This window comes from Hippocampus guttulatus, chromosome 7 (assembly GCF_054856545.1).
Source record: "Hippocampus guttulatus isolate MCC_2025c chromosome 7, RoL_Hgut_1.0, whole genome shotgun sequence".
Taxonomy (NCBI): domain Eukaryota; kingdom Metazoa; phylum Chordata; class Actinopteri; order Syngnathiformes; family Syngnathidae; genus Hippocampus; species Hippocampus guttulatus.
In genome coordinates, this window is record NC_141267.1 from 6,336,391 (window position 1) to 6,361,135 (window position 24,745).

Below are 24,745 nucleotides of genomic sequence, written 5' to 3' on the forward strand. Positions count from 1 at the left end.
CTAAAAAAACAAAACAAAAAAATTCGTGTAGTTTACATCCTGGAGAGAGTATGGGCTCTATTTTGATAGCCAGGCGCTCGTGCGCTCGGTGTAAAAACAAGCGCAACTTCATTTTAGTACCTGGGCAGGTCTAGTTTACCGTGTTAGGCATTCTGGCAGACCGACAGCATTTTCTTTTACACACCCTGGCACACCTACCAATTTAGTCAAAAAAAAGTAGACACATTTTTCCGACTACCAAAATGCAGGTCTAAATTGTGGTGAAGGTGGTGTATTGTGATTTTGCTAGATTTGATTGAGGCACAGGCAGACAGATACCGTGCTCCGTAGATGTGTGTGGTGGATGTGATCGTATTTCGTTCATAAATATGACAACAGAAGGGGCGAGCATTCTTCAGGCTACCAAAAGAAAACCCAATTAGTGCTGGCGTTCGGACAGAGAGTTCCTCGGGTCCGCAGGTTTCTCTTCAGCAACGGGGTTGCTACAGTGAGGCTGAGACACCGCGTGTTGGGGTCCGTTCCTTACACTGCGCACGGTCATGGGTGCAATTGCCCACGTCACATGCAGAGCCAAATCCATTTTCCATAAGGTGAGATCTTGCAGTTTACCTGTATATATGACCTTTACGTGCCAATGCCCTGTATGAACCACAGCAGATCTAGTTCTGCTTCTGCAATTTCAAGCCCTATGTGCACCTTGACCATCCTGATTTGTATGCAATAGAGGGGAGATGCTCTGATTGCCCAGTAGTCGACTATGTTTCATCTCATAAAAGCACAAAACAGTGAATATAAGGCCATTGAAAACGTATATCAGTCTAAGTAAGTCAAAATTGTTGCTGGTAAACGGTGAAACGTGAATTTGTCCCTCCCACTTATATTGTTAAAGACAATTACTGTCCAGTACCTAACAATTTCAAACAAACCCCAATTCCAATGAAGTTGGGATGTTGTGTCAAAAGTAAATACAAAAAAAGAATCCTGTTATTTGCTAATCCTTTTCAACTTATATTCAGTCAAATACACTACAAAGACGAAATTGATTATTCAGAGTAATAAACGTTATTGATTTTTTGCTAAATATTCTCTCATATTGAAATTGATGCCTGCAGCAAATTCTAAAGAAGACGGTACAGGGACAACAAATGACCGGCAAAGTTGGGAATGTGCAAATAACACCTGTTCGGAACATTCCACAGGTGAACAGCAGAAATGCCATTGGCTTCCCTTGGCCTGAGCTTATCTGAGATGGGCTAATGCAAAGTGAAAAAGTGTGCTGTGGTCTGATGAGTCCACATTTCAAATTCCATCCATCGATGCATCCATTTTCTAATCCGTTTGTCCTCACGTGTGTCGTCGCGTTCCAGAGCCTATCCCAGCTGTCTTCGGGCAGTAGGCGGAGTACTGGTTGCCAGGCAATAGCTATTTACGCTCACACTCCCACCAAAGGACAATTTGGAGTGTTCCATTAACCTGCCATGCATGTTTTTGGAATGTGGGGAATGTGGAGCAGCATTTTCGGGCAATTGAGAACAACATTAAATTCAAGTACTGTTCCAACATGAGTGAGGTTCATTGGGAGTTGTGTGGAAGGCTCGCTATGAGCAGCTCCTATCTGGACTCCATCCCCGAGCTCATTCCATTCAGTGCCAGTCATCAATAAAATAAGGATAGAAAATATACACTAGTTGTTTTGTGTAATATGAGTTCATGCACTTATGCATGCTACACCAATTTATTTTGTACCTATAAAGAATTTTACCAATATTTCTAAATAAATAAATACACACAGTAAATCACTTGAATTTGGTTATATTATAAGTAGCTCACATGCTGAAAAAGTGTTGTCACCCAAGCATGAAATAGTTCAACTGAGAACATGTGGTAGCTACTGTTAGTATACTGTATTATTGTGAACATAATGATAAATTATTAAAGATAACAATAAAAGGATCGGGTGAAGAACTTTTCAAAAGGGAAAGAAGGTATCAAATGGCAGTGTGCTTTGCTGTGATGCAGGATGCCTCTTAAAATATCTTTCTGTGTTTGTTCTTACAAGGTCCACTATCCAAGTGACCTGAGTTCATTTTTTAAATTATTTTGAACTTAACGTGAAAGCAGTGTGGTCGCTGATGGTGTAGTGGTACACACGCTGGACTTGTGTCCGGGAAGAGTTGGATCGGCTCCCACTCACTGACGGTGAATGTGGGTGTGAATGTTAGTATGTCTCTATATGTGCCCGGCGACTGACTGGTGAGCAATTCACAGTGTAGTCTGCCTTCCACCCGAAGTCAGCTGGGATAGGTTCCAGCAAACCCCTGTTCAGAATAAGCGGTGTTGAAAATGAATGGATGGAATGCGAAAGCAGTGTTTGTAGAGAAATGGAAGAACCTGTAGCTTTTCCATTGTCAGTGTGATCCTCACTTTAACCCTGCTTCTTGCAAAGTATAAATGACACCTAGTGTTACATCCTGGAGAGGGGAGGCCTGTGTTCATGGTATCCTGCTGGTGGTAAAAGGTTTTACTGGTGCATTTGACACTGTGATATTCAGTTTATTGTATACTGTATACCAGTGGCGGATGCTGGTCTGTCAAGGAGGGGAAGCTCAATTTTGGCCGACATCACAAAATGTGCCCGTTTATTTATTCGTGAATTCTACTCTCCATTCCTTTTCAAGAAAATTATCTGTGACCCTGTTATACCAATAAAGCGTCTTTTCTAGGACTTAACTAGTGTCCTACAACTACAGCAACTACAATAAAACTCACCAGAAATAAAAAATTAATTTGTCGCTCGTCGTTTTCAACAAAGAGAGTGTCGCTAAGATGAGTTGAAGAAGTCTCCAGTTCAACAAAGAATGAGACTTGAAAGATGCTCCCACGGATGCCTACACTTAAAGATCGGTGATTGGCTCATTTCGCTGTCATTCAAAAAGAGATTCAGCCTCAGACAGATCATCCAATCATCATGCAGAAAAGCTCAGCATCCGGGCCAGCCGATACACGCCCACTGTCCATCGACTCCCAGAGACGCTGAGCGTCCGGTGGCGGGACAAAACCAGCATTTATCCAATGACTCGTCTCGTTTCAATGCCTTGGGAAAACGGGCTCTGAACTCTCGAGACGGCCAGCGTCCGCTCTGAAGACGCTCAGCGTCCAAACAGTTTAAAGCACAGTGAAGCTGCGGGAATGAATGAGAAGAGAGTCGCGTCGAAACCAGTCTTACGAAGCTGATTCAGAACAAAAGTTGAGCGTGTTGTAGCGCATATTTAGTCAATGACATGTACACACAATTGTATGTACACACATATATTTGATCACTTATTTTCTGACATTTTAGGGGAAGCGGAGCCTCCCTTGCAGTCTTAGAGCAATCACTTTTGCTGTATAGTGCATAGTAGTTAGAGTTACTGATTAAAATACAGCCACCTATATGTCCGAATCAGTTAAACTGGGGTTAAATTTGAGTGATTTAATTGATATTCACCAGCCTTCATATTTTTCTTTGAACTAATTGGATCACATGCCATTTAATGGCATATGGTGATTTGGGTTACATTTTTAGTTCTCATGCTGCCTGGTGAAGGAACACTCAATGTGTCGCCATTGATGCTCAAGAGATGCTTGTTTTGCTGAATTTGCCCTGCAAAAGTGAATAATGCTTGAGTACTTCTATATGAACACCGATATAATTGGTAATCTCATGTTCAGTTGGATCAGTGATTTATGTTTCACAAATACAGTATCTGGCAACAATTTATTAAATTCTAGCATGATTCACCAATACCTGCTTTCATCAAAATATCTATACACTGAGAGGTTATCTACTCATAAACTTGGGTATGCACAATTACAACCCCCGCCCCCATGCATTCCCCTGAGTTGTGTCACATCCACCCATTTTGTCCTGAAACATGATTGCCGTGGCCTAATGTAAATACTGTATGTACCTTTGTACTGTTTTCGGGGGGAAAAAGAGCTATACTACGTGACTCAGTAGACATGACCATGGATAGACCTAGGGTAAGTCTTCTTTTCTATTTTTTATATATTTTAAAAGTTGAGTTAGAAATTGTGTAAATCGAATCAACTCATATCAGCAGAAGGCAATATCCGTTTTTCTTAAATTTTATAGCCAAGTTTGTTCTTGACCAGATAGCTAACACAGCTGTCATGTTCTCTTGAACAACTTTAACATGATAACTTATTTACACGCATGCATTGTAATTAGAGTAAAACCAAAATCAGTATTTAAATACCTGAACGTTGTAACTAAAGTATTTAATCACCAGTATTTCTTAAATATATGCTCTCCGAGTGCTGGAATATTTCCAAAGGTAACTTGTGCCCAACACAGCAAAATAGATGATATACTATCTTATTAAAATAATTACAGTAATGCGTAGCGTTGATGGTTGATTAATCAAAATATATAATGTTTTTTAACCTGTTTTCCCTTGAAAACAAAAAATTAAAAAAGCCTGTTTTTCAAAAACATTGATGCCTAAATTGCATGACGGAGTTGTAGTCAGCCACTGTGCCTTCTGCTGGAACAAGTCGAATATTACGCTTGGGCAATTGACAAAATGCAGACTGAATGAACTAATTGTAGACCAGTACGGTGGCATACGAAAATTAAATAGCACGTTTGAACTTATATTCAGTACAAAACATTATTTTTTTGTCGGTAAAAAAAAGGAACCCCCCCGCCCCCTCCCATTACAAGACTTTGCACATGATAACGCTGCTCACTGTTTATATATCGTTATATTAGAGACAGTGTAAATTTCTAGCTTATAAGATTTTTATAAGACCAGTGTATAAACTGTTGGGGCACTTTGCCATCGTCGAAAAAGACTACAGATACCACAACGCCTTGCGACATGCGTGACTGAATCATCCATCCGCATTTTTCCTGAATGATGTGCGCAGTAAAATGGGGCGTTGTAGAGACTCTCACGTCCATTCGTGGATAAACTATTTTTTAAAACATAGGCTACCGTAATGTAAGCAAAAGAAGACCTTCAAGAAAAGGGGAAAATACGGTTTTGGGGTTGGGAGTATTCACGGAAACGGCTACCAAGAGAAGACTTTGCGCAACGGTTCGAACACTTTCAAGCTAAACAGGAATTTATTTTGACATTGGAGCGGGCGGGCGTGTCTCATATGCGTGGAGCTTGTTGGGAGTTTCCCCGTTTAAACGAGGTAATTTTGTTTACTTCTCTTGCAAAGGGCAAACGGGACAAGTAACACTACTCTGTGCAAACGGGAGCAGACTTTTATTTGCTTTTTGAGCGAAGGACATGGCCAAGTTGTTCCGCGCTGCTATAATGGGTCCTCCAGGCTCAGGTAAAGGAACCATATCAGAGAGGATTGCGCAAAGCTTCGGCCTGCAGTATTTATCAAGTGGTCACTTTTTACGCGAGAGCATATCAGCTAATACAGGTAAGATAAACTCGAATCTTCGCCTCCTAACCCAGCACGAACACGAATGTTTGTTTTCATAAACACGTGATGCATGAAACATATCTTGTTCAAGGCAGCCTGCGTAAAGCTGACTATTCGTATTTTATTCTGTAGTTGAATGCTTTTAAAGTCTACAAACACGTTTTTGAATCATTTAAACGTATGGGGAAACTTGTTTTTGGACATCTATTCACTCCTCGGTGTGCAAGGCAACTGAGCATGCAACTTTCAATACGTTTGATTCTAAACTATCCATTAAGGAGGACAAAATTAAATAGCTTACGTGACGTAACCTATATGACTATGAACATGGAGGTGCAATGGAAATAGTAGGTAATAATCATAATAATAATGTACATTCTGTCCGTGATTTCTGTTTGGTTTGGATTTGACTCTCCTGCTTCAACCACAGCAGGCTCCACACACTGAAGAACTCTCATTTAAAAGCACCCTGGAGGCAGCTTGTTGTTTTCCATGTTAGATAACAGATGTCTGACAGTCTAGTTGGGGATTTATCGAGTTTGCCGCCTCCTATGGATAGCAGCTAAATTAATACTCATTTGAATATCAGAGGGAGTACTCTTAAGTCAATAAATGAACTGACTCTATTATCGATCTGTTGTAAACCAGAGGCAGGAGTGCAAGTAAAGACATATGTGGAGAAAGGCATGCTGGTGCCGGATCATGTGATGACCAGGCTAATGATGCCCAGACTGGAAAAACTCAGTGGCCAGAGCTGGCTTTTAGATGGTAAGAAAATATACTATTTATTTCCCAAATGTATTATTACGAATCATCTCTGAACTTTGTGTGCTGCTGTAATACACTAAATCTACCATGTAAAGCAATATGTTATCCATAATGAATGGGGATGCGGATGGCAAGCGTTCCTTTACAGTGATTGGCCAACTTTTTTTCACCCCCATTTTCTCAGATGACTTCTTTAGGAGAAAGACATGCATGCTCTATAGTGCTTTTACATCTGCACACAATGAACTTATGGTATTGAAACCTCTACGCTCTGGTCTGTACTTATTTACAGCAACTCAGCTCAACTCAAATTTATACATCATTGCATTTCTATCATGTAAATATGTGTGTATAATATCAATTTTCATACAAGATTGATTATATTTTTTCATCAAATTTTCCACTAGCAATACCAATATGTACCTACATAAGGATTGTTCAGGAAGGATAAACAACATATCTAGAATAGAATAATCTTTATTTGTCAAGTACATGATATTTGACTTGAAAACACAGTAAGTAGTACACATGGGAGGAGAGTCTATTTAAGCACCCGGCCGCAGAGCAGTTTGGTGTCTTGATGTTTTGCTGCAGGACACGGCAGCTGTGTGTCTGGGGGATGTGGTGGCCGGCATCCCCACTGGGGCAGGCGATGATATTAACAATTTGGCCACATACAGTATGTCCCTTTTATTTTGGTGGAGCTGTCCTAAAAGCAAAACAGGTCACTGCCTTTTTCCGAGTTAAATATTATCTAGTATCTTAATAGTGGACAAACATTGATAAACACTACTTCTTGTTGAGTCACAGGATTAAACCTGGAAGCAGGATCTGTAATCAATCAGTAAACATATCTTTTTGAAGTTGGTCAGAAAAAAAGAGTAGTCACACAGGCATACATTTGGAATTACATACATACATATATGCATGCCTCACTCATAGTTAAAACACCGTACAGCTCAAGAAGACTACATCAAATCATGTTAACCTTTTCACAAAATGCCTAATAATTGCTCTCTCTGCCTTTGTTTCTCATGATTCATCTTATTTACTTTAGTCACTTATTTACCACATTACCCAACACCCTTTTTTTTTGTAAAAAAAAACCCCATGCATCTCAAAATTCATAGAGAAGAACTTTTTAGGTTTTCAGAAAATTACCTTTCAACATATTTCTCTGACTCTTTGCGTTCAATTAAAGGGGGAGTTTGCGATTTTCAAAAGAAAATGTTTTTGTCAGTGACTCATGGTAAAACTGTCTCCATGACCTGTCTATCGAGTATTATTAAAGTGATCTTTTGGAAAATTACTTTCATTTTAATTACCATGACATTTGACAAAATTAGCCTAGTGGAGACTGAAGAGACAAAAGGTGTGACTGAGAGGCGTGTCAACCATTTCCAGGCACCTGCTACAGCCACACATGGGAACCCAGAAGCCTCAGGTTCCATTATAAATTTCCCAAAATACAACATCAAGGCGGTAATTTTCAGTTTACAACATTCCGTAAGACTCCAACACGAATCAGTCATGCCCGCCGTGTAGCAGCCATGGCGAAGGTCAGCTTGGTTACGAACGTGCATGTTCACTTTAGTGAGGGGCGTGGCTTTGGAGGGAGACCTAAGGGTAGGAGGAAGAGAGGAGTGAAATGAGCCTACATTCAAATCTTGCTAGCCATTAGAAAACTGTAAATTTCCCCCTTTAATGTAACACATGTGTTTTTGGAATGTTTTTGAAAGCCGGACGCAAGCAAGGAGGGAACATACAAACTACAGACTAAAAGCCAGGCGAGATTCAAGCCTCCAACCTCTGACTGAGAGGCAGACATGCTAACCACATTTCACAGTCAACTAATATTGCATAACAAAAAATATTGTATTGTGTTAATGGTTTGTGTGTGCGTGTGTGTGTGTGCGTGTTTGTGTGTGTGTGTGTGTGTGTGTGTATATGCGCGCGCATGTGTGTGTGTGTGCGCATTTGTGTACGTGTGTGTGCGTGTGTGCACGCGCGTTTTCTCCTGTTTCTCCTGAACGTGCTTCTTTGGTTAATCAGACTCTGAATTGCTCTTTGGTGTAAATGAATGTATGAATGGTTGTTTGACTATAGCAATTCACTGGCGACCATTCAGTTCAAAGTCACCTGGGGATCAGCTCCAGTTACCAATGACACGGATACAGAAAATGGATGGATGGTTGTGTTTATGCTTATAACCGCTCTCTACCAAAGCCTATATTTACTGCACCATTGCTGTATCCATTTGCTTCATTTTGATGTGTCAGATTCAAAGGCATTTAAGTCCTGGAAGCAACTGGTCCACCAACACATTTTTTATCTTGTTTTTTTTTTGTGTTTATTTGTTTGATGGTTCTGTAAAGTTATGGAAAGTAACCTTGTGGTAGAAGGTTCGGAACAACTAACAAAAATGTTTTCGGACTCTGGGAATAAGCTGGAAAACCCACGCAAAGTACAGGATGAAATACTCCACACTGACAGCCTCAAGCTGCTACACTTGGCTCGTAAATGTTTTCTTTTTAACATGTTTAACAGCATGTGTGATAGTGTCTCAGTGTCACACCCAACTTTGTCTTTTGTTGTTTCTCACCAGGTTTTCCACGGACACTTGTACAGGCCAAGTCCCTGAACAGTCTGTACCAGCTTGACTTGGTGATCAGTCTCAACATCCCTTATGAGACTCTTAAAGACAGACTGAGTGATCGCTGGATCCACCCGGGCAGTGGTAGAGTTTACAACATGGGCTTCAACCCACCCCAAGTCCAGGTCTGAAAAACTCAACATTGAAGTGGTTTTTTTTTTTGTTTTTTTGTTAACCATACACATTCAACTCTGACTGTCAACATGCTCTCACACACAAACAGGTCAGGGATGGCAATTTTCCGCAGATACACGGAAATCCACCGTTTTTATTTCTTAAATTGATCATTTTTGTGAATCGTCTAAATCCGTTGAGAAAATTTTAGGGGGGGGTCAGGTACCCTATTGTCGAGTTTTCACGAGCTCTCCCGATCAGTCTTTCCATCTTCCGATTGTAAACAGCCCTGCGATTGAACGTGTATGATGTCTTACTTGTTGTGATTGGTCGCCCCGTCCAGGCCACGCCCCTTTCCGCTTTTTTCATCACTAGCCATTGTCATCCCTGACAGGTACATATGAACGAAACAAGTACTTCCAGGGTCCATATTATGGCAAATTAGTTTTTCACTGTTTTTATACAAATATTTTGGTGTCTGTTTATGTTTGGAGATGTGTCCATGTGCCACAAAAATGCTTTAATTTTCTTGGGCATTGGCTTATTTGATACAGTCTCGGCTCTGTATCTGATCTCTGGTCTCTCCAGCGGGCCCTGGGTCGTCTCCGGAGCCTCTTACCGGCTTACATGCTCGGAACACCTCACCAAAGAGGCGTCCAAGAGGTATCCTAACCAGATACCTGAGCCACATCAGTTCCTCCCAAATGACAGAGCTTTTCACTCTAGGGGTGTTCACACGGCACACATTTGCTCCGGCGCTGCACCGATGTATTTTGTTGCGATATATTTTGCACCGTAGCAAATTGTGTGGAGCGTTCACACGTACAAAGCTGCTGAGGGTGTCAACACCGGCACAGTGTCGGTGCAGCCCCACTTGCGTTCACACGGCAGTTTCTGCAGCGGAGCAAAACGACAGAAAACAAATGAGCTGTCGTGTTGGTTCTTTTTAAAACGTATACACAACTCAAGCGACTACTGGACAGGCACGTCCTTCTCCTTCTCGGTCTCCGTGCCTTCTGCTCAAGAGTGACCGCCCCCGAAAACGTAAATCAACGATGACTTCAATGACACTCAGAAAAGCAAACACGTAATGCGCCAAACAGAAAATCAAGAGAGGAAATCAGGGCGGGGGGTTGTGAACACACAAAGGAACAAACTACACTAACAACTCCGAGACAGTCCAGTCTCCTACAAAAGGAAAGATGTTACCAGCCAAGTCTTGTGTCGTTATTAAACAAACACATGACGGAAGTCCGACAGAGCACGAAAGCAACGCATTTTCGCCGTACGTACGCTTCACAAGCATTTGCTCTGGAGCAAATTTAACCCAGTTGCGTTCACACGTGCAAATTTACATCGGTGCTGCTTCGCAAACGAGCATTTGCTCCGGAGCAAAATTTTAAACCACCTCCCTGAGGTGGATCAAATTTGGTCCGGTGTAAGCTGTTTTCCGGGGCTACGCCGGAGCTAATTTGCACATGTGAACGCTCTACTGGGGCAGCCCCGTCGTAGCACCGGACCAAATCTTGCCGTGTGAACACCCCTTATGTCTTGAAGGGAGAGTCCGGAGGCATTGCGGAACAAACTCATTTCACCTGCTTATATGTGGGATCTTGTTATTTCGATCACGACTCATAGCTTGTGACCATACGTGAGGGTAGGACCGTAGCTCTACCAATAAATCGAGAGCTTCACCTTTCCGCTCAGCTCCTTCACCACGACAGACCAATACAGTCTGATCTGCCTGTCAATCTCCCGCTCCATCCTGCCCTCCCTTGTGAACACGACCCCAAGACACATGAACTCCTCCAATTTAGGGAGGATCTCATCACGACCCTGAGAGGACATTTTTTTTCTACCCTTTTCAGACTGAGGGTCATGGTCTCAGATTTAGAGGTGCATAGTCTGCTGCGAACCGCTCCAGTGAGAGTTGGAGATCACGGCTTGAGAAAGCCAACGGTACCACATCATCTGCCAAAAGCGGAGATGCAATACTGAGGCTACTAAACCATACATCTTCAACGCCTTGACCGCGCTTAGGAATTCTGTCTAGGCCATCCCTCATCAAGGCGTTGTGTTACCCTGGCTACCCCACTGAAAAATCTCTGGCCACACCCCTGAATGGAACTACTTGTGATGTTTGACCAATCAAACGGAGCCAAGGAGTCGCACAACCACAGACACAAACACACGCACACAATGTAACATCTCTGTTATCGACCAAATCGGTTTTCGACCAGAAAAATTGAGAATTTTACGCCTTGGATTACGACTGGAAACCGGTTTCCGACCAAACTGAACAACCCCAAATACGCCACTCAACTCGTCTCAGCCTACTTGCACAAGGACACTTTGTCATGTAACATTCATTGTGAGCAGACGTGTTTGTTGTGATTTACACAATTCTGACTTTTTCTCCCCTTTTTTTCTGCATAGTGTATTAGCCCCTAATCATGGGCTAATAAAATAGTTTCGGATTTCGAACACATCGCTTTTCGAACAGCCTTCTGGAACGGATTATGGTCGATAACCGATGTATGACTAATTTCTGCTGGGTGAGCCTAATGTGTTGTTTACTGACTAAATTTAACACAATTCTTTCATAGCAGAATTTGCCTCGGTGTATGATATTTTATATTGATTAATTGATTACATTCATTGTTTCAGTTGGAGTGATAGTGCTGTGCAATGTCTGAATTTGCATGTTCCCACTTTATATTTTCTTTGATGATCATGCTTTGATTTTAAAAAAAATCATAATTCACTTCTAGGTTACTCAATACTTGAATTTTTTTTTAACTGAATAGTTACTCTTACTCAAATGTATCCTCTTTTTTTTTTTAAACCAGGTCAGTCAGTTGAGAACCATTTTTCATTTACAGTGAGGACATGTCCATATCATTATTTGGTGGAATTCTTTTTACTTTTTCCTGATTCATATTCTCAAGTAACTCTTGAAGTGAATTTGTGGCGACACTACTCACCTTTGACAGTATATCATACACATATAGGTGTGTACATTCAACAGGGGTGTTATTGAATGCAATTTAAAAAAATCTATCAAGCAAACTTCTTTCCATTCAATGGCCAGTGGCCTTGCAGTGACGTGAAAATATCTATTTCACTACTGAAGCTCAATCGAGACTTGGCTCAACAGAAACAATTTTTGAGTTACCACAGGAAAATGAGTCATAGTCATATTGTTGTGCAACATTATCATGCAGCAGAAGAGCGCAGATCATGTGACACAAAAGGCGCCTCAGTTTTATGTCGTAACTTATCGATTACATGGAACTCATGAGCAGAAAATGTCGGAGGCACTTGAACATTATCTCTTCTCTCAATACGACTTACTGTCTCCTACATAAGTGTCAACCTCAGGTCCTGGAGGGCCGCTGCCCTGCATGTTTTCCAAGTCTCCTTGTTGCAACACACCTGATTCAAATGATCAGCTCATCAGCAAGCTCTGCGGAAGCCTGACATTGAACCTGTTCATTTGAATCAGGTGTGTTGCAACAGAGAGACTTGGAAAACATGCAGGGCAGTGGCCCTCAAGGACCTGAGTTTGACACCTATGGTCTACTAGGACCATCACTGTGAAAAAAGTTTGACAGGATTGTGCATACCACCTAACAGAAGATAACATTTAAAACATGCAATAATATATATTCAATAACATGAATGTGCATAAATTACCCTGGCAGCTGCATTCCATGAGGCTACACTCGCTCCCACGTAAGATGAAGTTTGTTTTTATCCAAGTATAGAGACTATTCGTGCATTTATTTTTATTTTTTTTTACTGGGCTGGCCCGTTTGGTCCATTGAGAGTTGACTTTATTATCTGTCTTCTTGTACAGTATATATATATATATATATATATATATATATATATATAAAATAATAATCTTATTAACCCGTTATTTTATTTTTACTTTTTCTACTAAATGCACTACGGAGTAGCACCCAAATTTCGTTGTATGTAATACAATGACAATAAAGTTGATTCTGATTCTGTTCATTGTGTGACGTTACAAAGGGCAAAGATGACATCACAGGGGAACCACTGATCCAGCACGATGACGACAAACCAGAAGCTTTGATGGCAAGATTGAGACATTACAAAGATGTGGCTAAGCCCGTCATCGATTTATACAAGTCAGTCAATTCTTGTTTTAATTTTCTGCAACAAAAGTTGATGCACAGTTTAGGGATACATCTCACTTCATATTCCAAAAAACCCAATTAGACACTAAAGGAATAAATAGAAATTGAATGTGTTTTATTTGACCAATAAAAGCACAGCACTCTGACTGATTGGTCGGTTTTGTTATGATTATTTGATTGCCTTGTTAGGATATAAACGAAGCATTTTATGACCTTTTATGAAAATGTCACGTTACATTTGTTACTTGTTCACTTGCCTCTCCACTCAGGTCACAAGGAATCCTCCACTCATTTTCTGGTACCGAAACGGATCGGATTTGGCCTTACATCAACTCCCTCCTCAGCACTAAGATGCACGCGCAGCCATTGGATAACCATCAAAGCCAGGCACCCTAACTTTGAGAAGACTGAGAGAGATCTCAAAAATCATCAGTAAGAAAGTATAACATGTGGATTGACCTTCTTCAATGCTGGAATGTTTGTTTTTCGGCTTCCTCACTGACAGCGGAGTTGAGAAATGGCAGGACCAAATCTGTTTTCACCCAAAGGTCATATGAGGGTTTTGCAGATGATGATTTTTTTTTTTTTTAATTTGAGGTGTGCATGTGTATCTTTGCAGTACTTTACTGAAACCGTATTTAGTGAATAGCTAACTTGATCAATAGAAGCTATTCTCTACAAACAGATATTAACTTGCAACATCGACAATCACATTAAACACAATCTAAATTGGAGCTGCATGGAAGACGGTAGCGAACAAGCAGGTTAGAAGACAGAAAAAGCGAAAGGAAGAAATATGTCAACCACAAAGGAAGGATTTCCTTAGCAGTATTTCCGCCACAAGCTATGCAAATGCATTCTTTAAGTCAGACCGTATGACTTAGATTGACAAGAAACCTGTTACGGAGTAGGTGAGGAAAATCATTCCAAAGTTGAATTTGGAAATGAACTCATTTAATCCAGTAGACACTGTCATTGTATTCAATAATCTCAAATCAGTCTCTTTAAAAATCCATAAAGTACTTTCTCAGACGTACAGTTAAAAATCCCTGAAAATTCAAAGAAAATGGTCAAGAATGTCTGCTATAGAGAGCTGACAAACACATATCCATCTCCTCATGAGAGTCGCGGGCGTGCTGGAGTCTAGACATATATCTGTACGTGCTTCCATTTATGTTGGTACTGCAAATCCATGAAAAAAATGTCTCACTGTAACTCTACAGCCCCCCTTGTGGCTTGGGGAAATATAAAAAACACAGATGACAGAGTTCCTTTGATTGCGGTTTGTAGTGATTCATGTAACGTGCAATAACCGCCACTCTGCTTTTCACCTTCAGGTAATTACACTCGCTCAACGTTGCCTTCCAGTTTCAAATATCTTTGTTCCCCACCTTTGACAAGTTACAGCAGAATGTAGGACATTGTATATTATTGCCTGATAGATGGCCATTGCCTAAAGTCTGCTTCTCTACCTGTTGCCTTATGTAAAGATGTATAATTTCACAGTGAATTGGGATCTTTATCTTGAGCAGGGTACACACGTACCGATGGTTCAACATCGTAATCATTTGTTTTGGAAATTTGAGATACCCCACACATGAAAAGGAAAAAAAAAATAGGTCAGCGTTTGGCCTACGGCTATTAAGTGTGTGGTGTGCTTGGGACGACCAACTCACTACATCACATTCATAATGATATCCCGATCAACAAGCGCGGGTCCCCTTTCACACCCCGGATGTGTGTCGTATACCCGAGATTGACCTGTGAGAGGCAGAAGAAGAAAAAACAGTCATCAAAGAAGCAAGGTTAAATGTTAACTTGTTTAGTTGCGTTGTGGTTGCAAACTCTTCTTGTCATTTCCATGGTGATGAATGATTTGGGAGACCTGTTATGCAACTATTAAACAACCAGGTGCGCCGCCACAATATTTTTATCTGGCAACAGCATGTGCTTCAGGTCACCTCCCATTTGACTATCATTCCATTTTTCATCACAATCAAATTGGCTAAGCTTAACTCGGTGTGAACCACAAGCATCAGGATTTGAGGTTGTGAATACTGAACAGGTTCAACGTTTACAATGTAAATATTGAACAGGTTCAGCATTTACCGTACAAATATTGAACAGGTTGAATGATTACGATTGTCAGTGCCGTTTTCAGAGCAGATAGGTGAAGAGAAATCTCTCCACATCACGTCACAATCGTTCAGGATAATCACTGCCGTAGACATCTGAGAATCTGACCTTTGGCCCAATTGTCAGTATGTTTGTACCCTGCTTAACGTGACAATGTATGTACTTGTGTTGAAATTCTGAATATAGTTCCTTGTAGTTATGAGTACTTTCAGTATGAGAAATACACTTTTGTTTTAACACTGAATATAAAATGGTTGTTGTCAAATTAAACTTGTTGGAAAGTACGAGACGATGCATTCTTATAGAGCTTAGAGTGACTCAACAGATGAGCGGGTCAACATGCCTTTTTATTTTTTTTATTTTTAAACAATAGGAAAATGTGTCTATGCAAAATGTCAAAAGATTTGATGGGAATGTGAAAACACCTGAGTTGCCTCCATACTCAGCATGGTGTTTGGCAGCTTTGTTTGACCAGGGAGCTGGATGGGTGCGGTGTGAAAGTTTTCTGTTGGTGAGGATTATATCCCACTGATTTTTGTGTCTGACATTTCTTTTCACATCACTGTGTTCCATACCAATTTTGCTCTATCTTGTCATCTTCCAAATGCAATAAAAATAACTTTCTGGTGAATACATTGTCTTAATGTGATTAACGTCATCCCTTGTAGTTGGATCCATCCAGTGTGTGAATCACTGTCATTATTTTTTACTATTACCACGTTATAGCCATGTTTCAGACAAACAAATAGATTTGTTTGGAATATTGAATTTTTGTATGTGCACGTTCACATATCTCAATGGCAAACAGCAGCCCATAGGTGTAGGCTTACACAATAGTATCGTGTGTGTGTGTGTGTGTGTGTGTGTGTGTGTGTGTGTGTGTGTGTGTGTGTGTGTGTGTGTGTGTGTGTGTGTGTATACAGGGGGCGTCGGCAACACACAATAGTATCGTGTGTGTGTGTGTGTGTGTGTGTGTGTGTGTGTGTGTGTGTATACAGGGGGCGTCGGCAACACACGGCTCCCCAGCAGCGTGCAGCTCTTTAGCGCCCCCCAGTGGCTCCCTAGAGCTTTTTCAAAAGTGTTTGAAAATGGAATAAGATAGGAGGGAATATATATATTTTTGTTTTAATATGGTTTCTGTCAGAGGACAAGCATGACACAAACATTATTAACGTTTTCCAATGCTGTAAAAATGTGTCGAATAAATATTAAATTTCAACATTTCGTCAACGAATATTTGAGTCATAGCCTGCGACAAACGTTTCTATTAGCAGGGCGGGATGTCACTCAGGGGGCTGTTGTAAAAGCAAACAATAAAAAAAAAAACAGCTGCCTTTCATGTACAATTCACCGAGGGTACTTGCTAAGAATGGGAATCTGGGCGGCCAAGAGAAGCATTTTTAAACGGTACACGTGAGCAACGATAGTTAGCACGCCACTGTGATAGTTAGCACGCTGCGAAAGTGCGTCCCATGCCTCATTCATCTCAGCGGCCATTATGGCTGTCGCTCATTACGGCATGCGTGTGTAAGTGTGTGCGTATGCGCGCGTGTGAGGTAGCCGGTCGATCGCGGGAGGTTGGTTGTTCGAAAAGTAGATCTTCCGTCAAAATGTTTTGGCACCTCTCCTCTACAGGATGAACTGCAGGGGAATTTTATTTTAAAATCATGAATGCTCGTTGTGTATTTGTAGCCAACTTAGTCATGTTGATAGCAGGCTAATATAGCTCATATAGATCAATACAGCATGTGTTACCTTCATTAAAAGGCTTTTTATTTTTTGCGGCTACAGACATATTTGTTTTTTGTTTATTTTGGTCCAATATGGCTCTTTCAACATTTTGGGTTGCCGACCCCTGGGATATACAGTATAGTTGACTATATGGCACGGTCATACACCCTTTTTGAAACTGAGAGCTCTTTCTTGGATACTCACACGCAAAGGGTTACCACCAATTTCATACACACTTCTGAAATAACACGTGCCCTAGTTACTTCATATGTGAAGACACTGGTCAAGCTAATGACTTCCAATAGTAATTATAAACATTTAGCAAGTAAGGAAAAGTGAATCCGTCAATCAATATGCAACACTTTGCTTCTATGAATCTCTGCAAATGTTAACATTTTCAAATGGTCACTTCTGCAACATTTCTAGGAAATGCAATGGCAATGTCTTATTATTGGTGAGCTTTTCTTGGAACAGACCCACTTTTGGGGGCTAGCTGGTGTTCACTGGCACGATGTTGGTGACCCTTGGTGTTTAGTATCCCGTAGAAAATACAGATTCTGAGAGGAAACTCCTGTTTTTTTATAACTTTTTTTTTGGGGGGGGGTAGCAATTAGTGTATGCCAAGCCCTATGGAGTCAGCTGTGCTACTTACAGCTTCTTTCATGTTAAAGAGGATTGCTATAATTTTTGTTGATGCACAGCGTGATTACCAGGGTAGGGTCTGCAATTAAGGGGAGCACACTATATTGTGGTAAGCACGTCTGCAGATCTGATGTTTGGGGTTTGAATCTAGGCTCTGGGCTTCCTGTGTTGTGTTTGCTTCTCTGTGCTTATGTGAGTTTTCTCCTGGCATGCCGGCTTCCTGCTACATTCCAAAAACATGCATGTTATGTTCATTAAAGACTCAAAAGTGATTTTCAACCATTGGATCCAAAAGTGGGTCAAGGACAGATGTGTGTAGAGGAGCCAAAATGTGCACTCAAGTACTGATGCGTTGGAATAACAGGACTCAAGTAAAAGTAAATAACTAGTCCTACGGATAATTACTTTAGACTAAATAAGTGAAAAAACTAGGTAAAAGTACTGAGTAACTGGTGAGTAACTTGTTTCTTTTTCTAAATCAAAATATGTATTTATATGTACCGGTAATTATAATAATTTGCAAATTAACCCATTGTCCATCCACAACTCTGTAACTAGAATAAACACAGACTTTACAATGTAAAGAAATAATGAAAAACAGCAATGGAATTTATTTTTGCATTCTTCGTACAACCCCAATTCCAATCTCGTTGGGACATTGTGTAAAATGTATATCAAACCAGAAATAAAAACATTTGCATTGCATCATTTTCAACCTACCGGTATATTCACTTGAATGCAGGATAGGAAGGCAGGATATTTAATATTGTATTGTATTGTATTGAATGTTCAAACTGATCAATTTTATAGGGTTTTTTTCTGCAAATGTTGCATCATTTTGAATTTGATGCCTGCAACACATTGAATAGAAGCTGGAACACGGGCATTTGTACCACTGTTGTTACATCACCGTTCCTTTTAACAACACTCAAAAGCATCTGAGAACTGAGGAAACTTATTTTTGAAGCTTTGTAGCTGGAATTCTTTCCCATTCTTGCTTTATGTACAGCTTCAGTTGCTCACCAGTCAGGGGTGTCCTGTTGCATTTTGTGTGCCACACATGTGCCACACATCTACAATGGGAGACAGGTCTGGACTACTGACATCTCAATCTGTTACTTGCACTCTTTTAATATGAAGCCATGCGGTTGTAACGTGCAGAACGTGGCTTAGAATTGTCTTCTTGAAATAAGCAAAAACATTTTTCAAAAATAAATTAGTTGGATGGCAGTATAATTTGCTCCTGTGTGTATTTTCAGCATTAATGGCATCTGAACAGATGTACAAGTTACCCACGCCATCACAGATGCTAACTTTTGAAATTTGTGTCCATACAATCCGAATGGTTCTTCTCCCCTTTGCACCGGAAAACACGGTGTCCACAATTTCCAGATCACAGCACACTTTTCCACTTTGAATCAGTCCATCACACACGAGCTCAGGCCCAGAGTCGCCGGTGGCGTTTCTGGATGTTAAATAGCTTTCGCTATGTATGGCACCATTTGAAATTGCATCTGAAGACGTAGCAACGGGCGGCATGGTGTTTGACGATTTAGCACATTGGCCTCACAGTGCAGAAGCTCAGGGTTCGATTCTGGCTCTGACCTTCCTGTGTGAAGTATGCGTGTTCTCCCCGCGCCTGTGTGGGTTTTCTCCGGTTTCCTCCCACATTCCAAAAAAATGCATGGCAGGTTAATAGAACTCTCTAAATTGTCCCAAGATGTGACTGTGAGTGCGAATGGTTGTTCGTCTATATGTGCCATCCAATTGGTTGGTTCATCAAAATAGAGTCATCACCACACTCAGATAGTCGTGAATTCTCTGACCTAGACATTTAAAATAACAGCAAAACATGCATTGTGTCTGACAGAAGAAATCTGTGCATTATTCACCAGAGAATGAAGACGCTTCCTGTTGACCATGTTTATTGTTAAAGTACAAGCTTTTCCCTAGCTATTTATTATGGTACAGAATGGGCAGTACAACCATGGAGTCTGAAATTGGAGACGAGACACATGATCACGTCATAAATCCAGTCCAGGTTTTACCAGGTTGCTCCAGTCATTGCAGTGCATACGGAATGCACTGAGTGGCGCAGTTCGGCGGATCCATGTAGCGCGTGCTAGCACAGAATTCACCCAGCCACATATAAAAATTCACCGCAAGAAGCTTGAATGCTTTGTGGGCTCCTCCACCAGGATGCGAACACATCGCGTTGCTGTAGCCCGTTGCTGCCTCCCGGTGCAAACGCATCTATTATCTAGCTACTAGGACAATAAACGCTTTGACCTTTGACTTGCAGCTGATGACAACAGCAAAGGTCGCTGACAGACAGCGAGGAGCGTGGAAGCGCATCTCAATAGGACTGCGCTCCCGGGAGAATGCTCAAATACGTCCTGAAAGGTAACGTAATGTCATGTTGCATGCATTTTACTATTGCATGTTGTATCAGGCAAGAATGGAGGATATATAATTTTGTAACCGGACACGCGAGAAAGCCGGATGTTGTTGCTATTACGTAACATATAACAAATACGTCATACAAACACGAATACCTTGCATGTATCATCGTTTTATTTTTTATTTGTAACCTGGGATCTTGTATTGAATGAGCACTCCTACATCGCGTGGGGAGTCATTTGCTGTAGCCTGTGTTCAGTTGTATGACGTGCAAATTATACATTTTGTGAGTGCCGCCACGCCATTGCCTCATATTTCAGATTCCTCAATCACCTCATCGTCTCCAACTTAGCGCGGCCCGTCAGTTTTACGTCGAAATCTTTTTTTTTTAACCAGCCAGAATCAAGACTACAAATGTATAGATAGCAATAGGAGAACAGTGTCTGTGTTGGCGCACAGTGCCGTCACCACAGTTACGTCACGTGAGCTGTTTAGCAGATCTTTGGGTATCATATTCCAGAGTTTACTGAGCGTCCTCCGAGAGTGAGCTACCCTACAGATGACAATCGCCCATAAAAATTACAAGCATTCTGAAGCATTGGTAGCAATAGCTCTCCATCGCCGTGACCAACATTAGAATACCGTAGCATAGGAAGCGCAAATGTGGATCAGAAATGAGAAAAAGCACATCTAATATTATGGTTAGCCACAGTAACGTTATGCACTGTTGGAACAATAGCAATGCGCCCAAACAGGAGAAACAACAACAACAACCTGTACTTAAAAAAGAGTCATTGGAAATGTTTTAACATCTGCGATTGTCTGGCAACCACTTCAGGGTGCCCTCAAACAGCTTGGTTAGGCTCCAGCATGCACGCGACTCTCGTGATGATGAGCACATTAAAAAAATGGATGGATGTTTTAACATAAAGTTAAATGACAATTATACTTTAAATTGAACTTTTAAAACGATCAGTTTTCAAACAAGTAATGCAAATAATGTATGGTTCTAAAAAGTTAAATCCAACGTGATTTGTATTTCAGTGATTTGTTTGCAGGTTTTCATGGTAGAGTTTCAGGGGCAAAAGTGGAGCACCGAAGCACATGGAATGAGGAAGGCAATATCAGCAGAGCAGGAGTAATCTTACCAATCTATCTTACAAAATGGCAAGCAAACAAGGCATGTAGAAGACTCATGAGGCTGAATTGGTACGGGAGCCTTGGCTCTGCGCAGTACCGGAACAGAAACGAAAACAATGACTTGGTGTGGTGCCAAAATGTGAACGGGCACTGTGAGCTGCCGTGGCACCTGAATGGGAACTGGGAGCTGCTGCGGCGCAGAGACTGACTCTGCATCATCTTCATTAGCCTGCCATTATGGAGGTGAGGGAAAGAAGAGAGGCAGAGTGTGCAGAGTGTATGTGCAGGAACTAGGGAAGATAAACTGGGCCAAACTGGTGATAAAAGACAAGTTGAGGAAATAAGCACGGAATGAGGGGAGAGGTCTGGAACGAGGACATGACGAGACAAATTGTGGAAACGGGCTCGGAATTGAGTACAGAACAATGTGATAATGAAACAGATCAGATTGAAAAGACTTCGGCTTGGACACACAGGAATCACAAAAAAGAGAAACTTGATAAAACCTGACTGAGACTAGGAAAAACTACTTGGAAAGTAAACCTGAGAAATACATTTTCAGTCGCAATTGGAGTCAGGAAAATGGTTAAAAAATCAGCATTGTCTTTCAAAATCAGAAAAATCTGAATCGATGAAAACGTGTGAAGTTAAAATAGTAAGGGAAAACAAAAACTTAGGACTTGAAACTAAATAACCCCGTTTTAAATTAAACTCTTATTCGGCCGTCGGATTTTTTAAATTCATGACAAATACAAACATGATGTGCTAAATTTTTCTTTTAATTGTCTTCGCAGTTGAGTCTAAAGGCCGGTACTCATAAGCAACAATTTGAATATACTACATGTTCATGATATCACTACTTTAAAAGGTGGGCCAAGTCTTTTACCCAGTATTACATAATTCAACTGACACATTTAACATTTTGCAATGTTAAATGGTTCAAGATACTGTTCGGCTCATTTGCGTAAAACTTTATTTGCAATAATAATAGTAAGAATAATACTGTGTGATCTAGCAATAACATAACAGGGATTATGATAAGGTTTACAGGTGCTGCTCTTTCATGTAGATTCTCCATGTTTACTTATAGGCCGCCTTGGTAAGGAATGAGACTGGAAACTGCAGCAACAATGGAGCGGTAGTGCATTGAGTCCGGCAATGGAGGGATATCATTCCCTCCCTTTTGGACATTTTGTTCCCGCTGTGCTCTGTGCTTCCGCCTGCTTGAGAAAGAGTTTCCCAGGCTCATGTTCTCTTTTCAGCACCATGAAAGTGTTGCCAGGGGACAAGGCAAAAGAAGGAAGCATTCCACCATTGGTCAGTGCTCTTCTCTGTGTGGACTCAAGGTCATCCATCCATCCATTTTCCGAACCGCTTAATCCTCACTAGGGTCGCGGGGGGTGCTGGAGCCTATCCCAGCTGTCTTCGGGCAGTAGGCGGGGGACACCCTGAATCGGTTGCCAGCCAATCGCAGGGCACACAGAGACGAACAACCATCCACACTCACATTCACACCCAGGGACAATTTAGAGCGTTCAATCAGCCTGCCATGCATGTTTTCGGAATGTGGGAGGAAACCGGAGCACCCGGAGAAAACCCACGCAGGCCCGGGGAGAACATGCAAACTCCACACAGGGAGGCCGGAGCTGGAATCGAACCCGGTACCTCTGCACTGTGAAGTCGACGTGCTAACCACTGGACTACCGGGCCGCCGGACTCAAGGTCATGACACAAAATTTGAAATCAAATCGCATTCGAAAAATGACCATCGAGAGCTACTTTGACATCATATTTAGCATTCAGTGTTGCTACTTTTTTCTTGGTGATGCCTGACTGACCGAAATCCGCTGACTTTTCTCCATAGCACACTTTCAGCCATTTGTCTTAGTAAATGGTTAATAATGAAACTGACACCTTCCATCAAATAAAGGTAATTTTACATGAGAAATGTATAGAGTACTGGAGTTTTTTAATAATTGTAGTGTGCAACAGTCTTAGCTGAAAGGCAATAGTATTAACTTCTGTGCTTTTGTACATTACCTTGTCTCAGACTGTACTTACTTTTATTTCACTTTCGCACTCAACATGGTCACAGTGATCCCTGCAAGCTGCCATCTTTAATTTTATCATTATGTATACTACAGTGGTCCACTGGTTAGCACGCCCGCCTCGCATTGTAGAGGTCCGGGGTTCGATTCCGGGCCATGGCCTGTCTGTGTGGAGTTTGCATGTTCTCCCTGTGCCTCTGTGGGTTTTTTTCAGGTTTCCTCTCGCATTCCAAAAACATGCATGGTCGGTTCATTAAATGCTCCAAATGATCCCTAGATGTGATTGTGAGCGTGAATGGTTGTATGTCTATTAGAGGTAAGATCGGGCCGCCTGAGCCCGAGCCCGACCTGACCCGAAATGCCTAAAATGTCAATCATTGCTTTGGGTTCGGGTTCGGGTCGGGCTTCTCTCTCGCTCACTTTTTTTTTTTTTTTGTTTCGAGGCCGTGAATCGTTTTGGCCACGAGAGACCATGCTTCGCAAAAAAACAGAAGTCGCCTCATCACAACACGTACTGTACTAAACTCTTGCAGTGACAATTCAAAGAACTCCTTCCAGTCTCTGTCGAGTATCATTGTTCGTCTTTGTCTCTCTGCTTCTCTCTCTTAAAGTGATTCTTAAGGATGTACTGTACTGCTGCTGTGGTTTACGGCCCAATTTTCAACCCGTCAAAATGACGGACGGCCTTAAATTTTCCCCGTCCACTCTTAAAAAAAATCTGTCAATGATGGAAAATTGTTGGTTAATGTAACCTCTTCAGAAACAGAAATATAAAAGAAGTAAATGTTTATACAGTCTTGTTTAACTTAGATTTCGTTCCAAAAGACAGGCTTTGTTATCAGAAATCACCCCTTCTCCTCCGAGTCCTCACAAATAAAATATGAAATCTCGGGTTTGCTTTGGGCTCAGGCCTGCAAATCAAGTTTAGTGATCGGGCTTGGGCCGGGTCGGGCTGAAATACCCTCGGGCTGGGTCGGGTCAGGCTCGATTGTTTAGGACCGATCTTAGCTCTAATGTCTGTGTGTGCCCTGCGATTGGCTGGCAACCAGTTCATTGTGTACCCCGCCTACTGCCCGAAGACGGCTGGGATAGGCTCCAGCATGCCCGCAACCCTCGTCAGGATCAAGCGGCTCAGATGATGGATGGATGGATGCTATGGTGGTAGGCAGAACAGTGGCCTGTTGCATCATAGTTCAAGGGTCGGGGTTCAAATTTTGGCTCTGGCCTTCCTGTGTGCAGTTTGCATGCTCTCCCAGCGTTTGTGTGGGTTTTCAGCTGCTACCCTGGCTTCTACTCACATTCTCAAAACATTATTTGGCTAATTGCTGACTCTAAATTGTCCACAAGTGTTTATGGAAGTGTTAGTGGTTGTCGATATGTACCCTCTGATTGGCTGGCGACCAGTTCAGGCTGGACCCCATCTCTCACCCCAAGTTAGCTGGGATAGGATTCCAGCCCACCTATGTGAGGACAAATGTTGTGAATGAATGGACTATAGC

At 41.5% G+C, this 24,745-nt stretch overlaps 2 protein-coding genes across 2 annotated transcripts in view; both read left to right on the forward strand.

Moving 5' to 3' along the window:
* The first annotated feature begins 4,921 nt into the window (after nucleotides 1-4,921).
* On the forward strand, nucleotides 4,922-15,916 carry ak4 (adenylate kinase 4). The gene is made up of 5 exons (XM_086115664.1): nucleotides 4,922-5,445; nucleotides 6,097-6,216; nucleotides 8,822-8,994; nucleotides 13,022-13,140; nucleotides 13,419-15,916. Exons 1-5 carry the CDS (start codon nucleotides 5,304-5,306, stop codon nucleotides 13,543-13,545), a joined length of 681 nt encoding a protein of 226 aa, XP_085971790.1. The 5' UTR covers nucleotides 4,922-5,303; the 3' UTR covers nucleotides 13,546-15,916.
* A 3,854-nt stretch (nucleotides 15,917-19,770) lies between these two features.
* Nucleotides 19,771-24,745, forward strand: part of dnajc6 (DnaJ (Hsp40) homolog, subfamily C, member 6) — a 42,090-nt gene continuing 37,115 nt past the window's right edge. Inside the window, exon 1 of the mRNA XM_086115601.1 lies at nucleotides 19,771-20,061. The gene's annotated coding sequence lies outside the window, so the exon portion shown is untranslated. The remainder of the gene's footprint in view (nucleotides 20,062-24,745) is intronic.

What these genes read in the sequence shown, in the direction of transcription:
- ak4 (XM_086115664.1), top strand. Translation starts at nt 5,304, where the DNA reads ATGGCCAAGTTGTTCCGCGCTGCTATAATGGGTCCTCCAGGCTCAGGT. An exon ending in GAGCATATCAGCTAATACAG is followed by an intron (nt 5,446 to 6,096) that starts GTAAGATAAACT and finishes GTTGTAAACCAG; the next exon opens with AGGCAGGAGTGCAAGTAAAG. An exon ending in CCAGAGCTGGCTTTTAGATG is followed by an intron (nt 6,217 to 8,821) that starts GTAAGAAAATAT and finishes GTTTCTCACCAG; the next exon opens with GTTTTCCACGGACACTTGTA.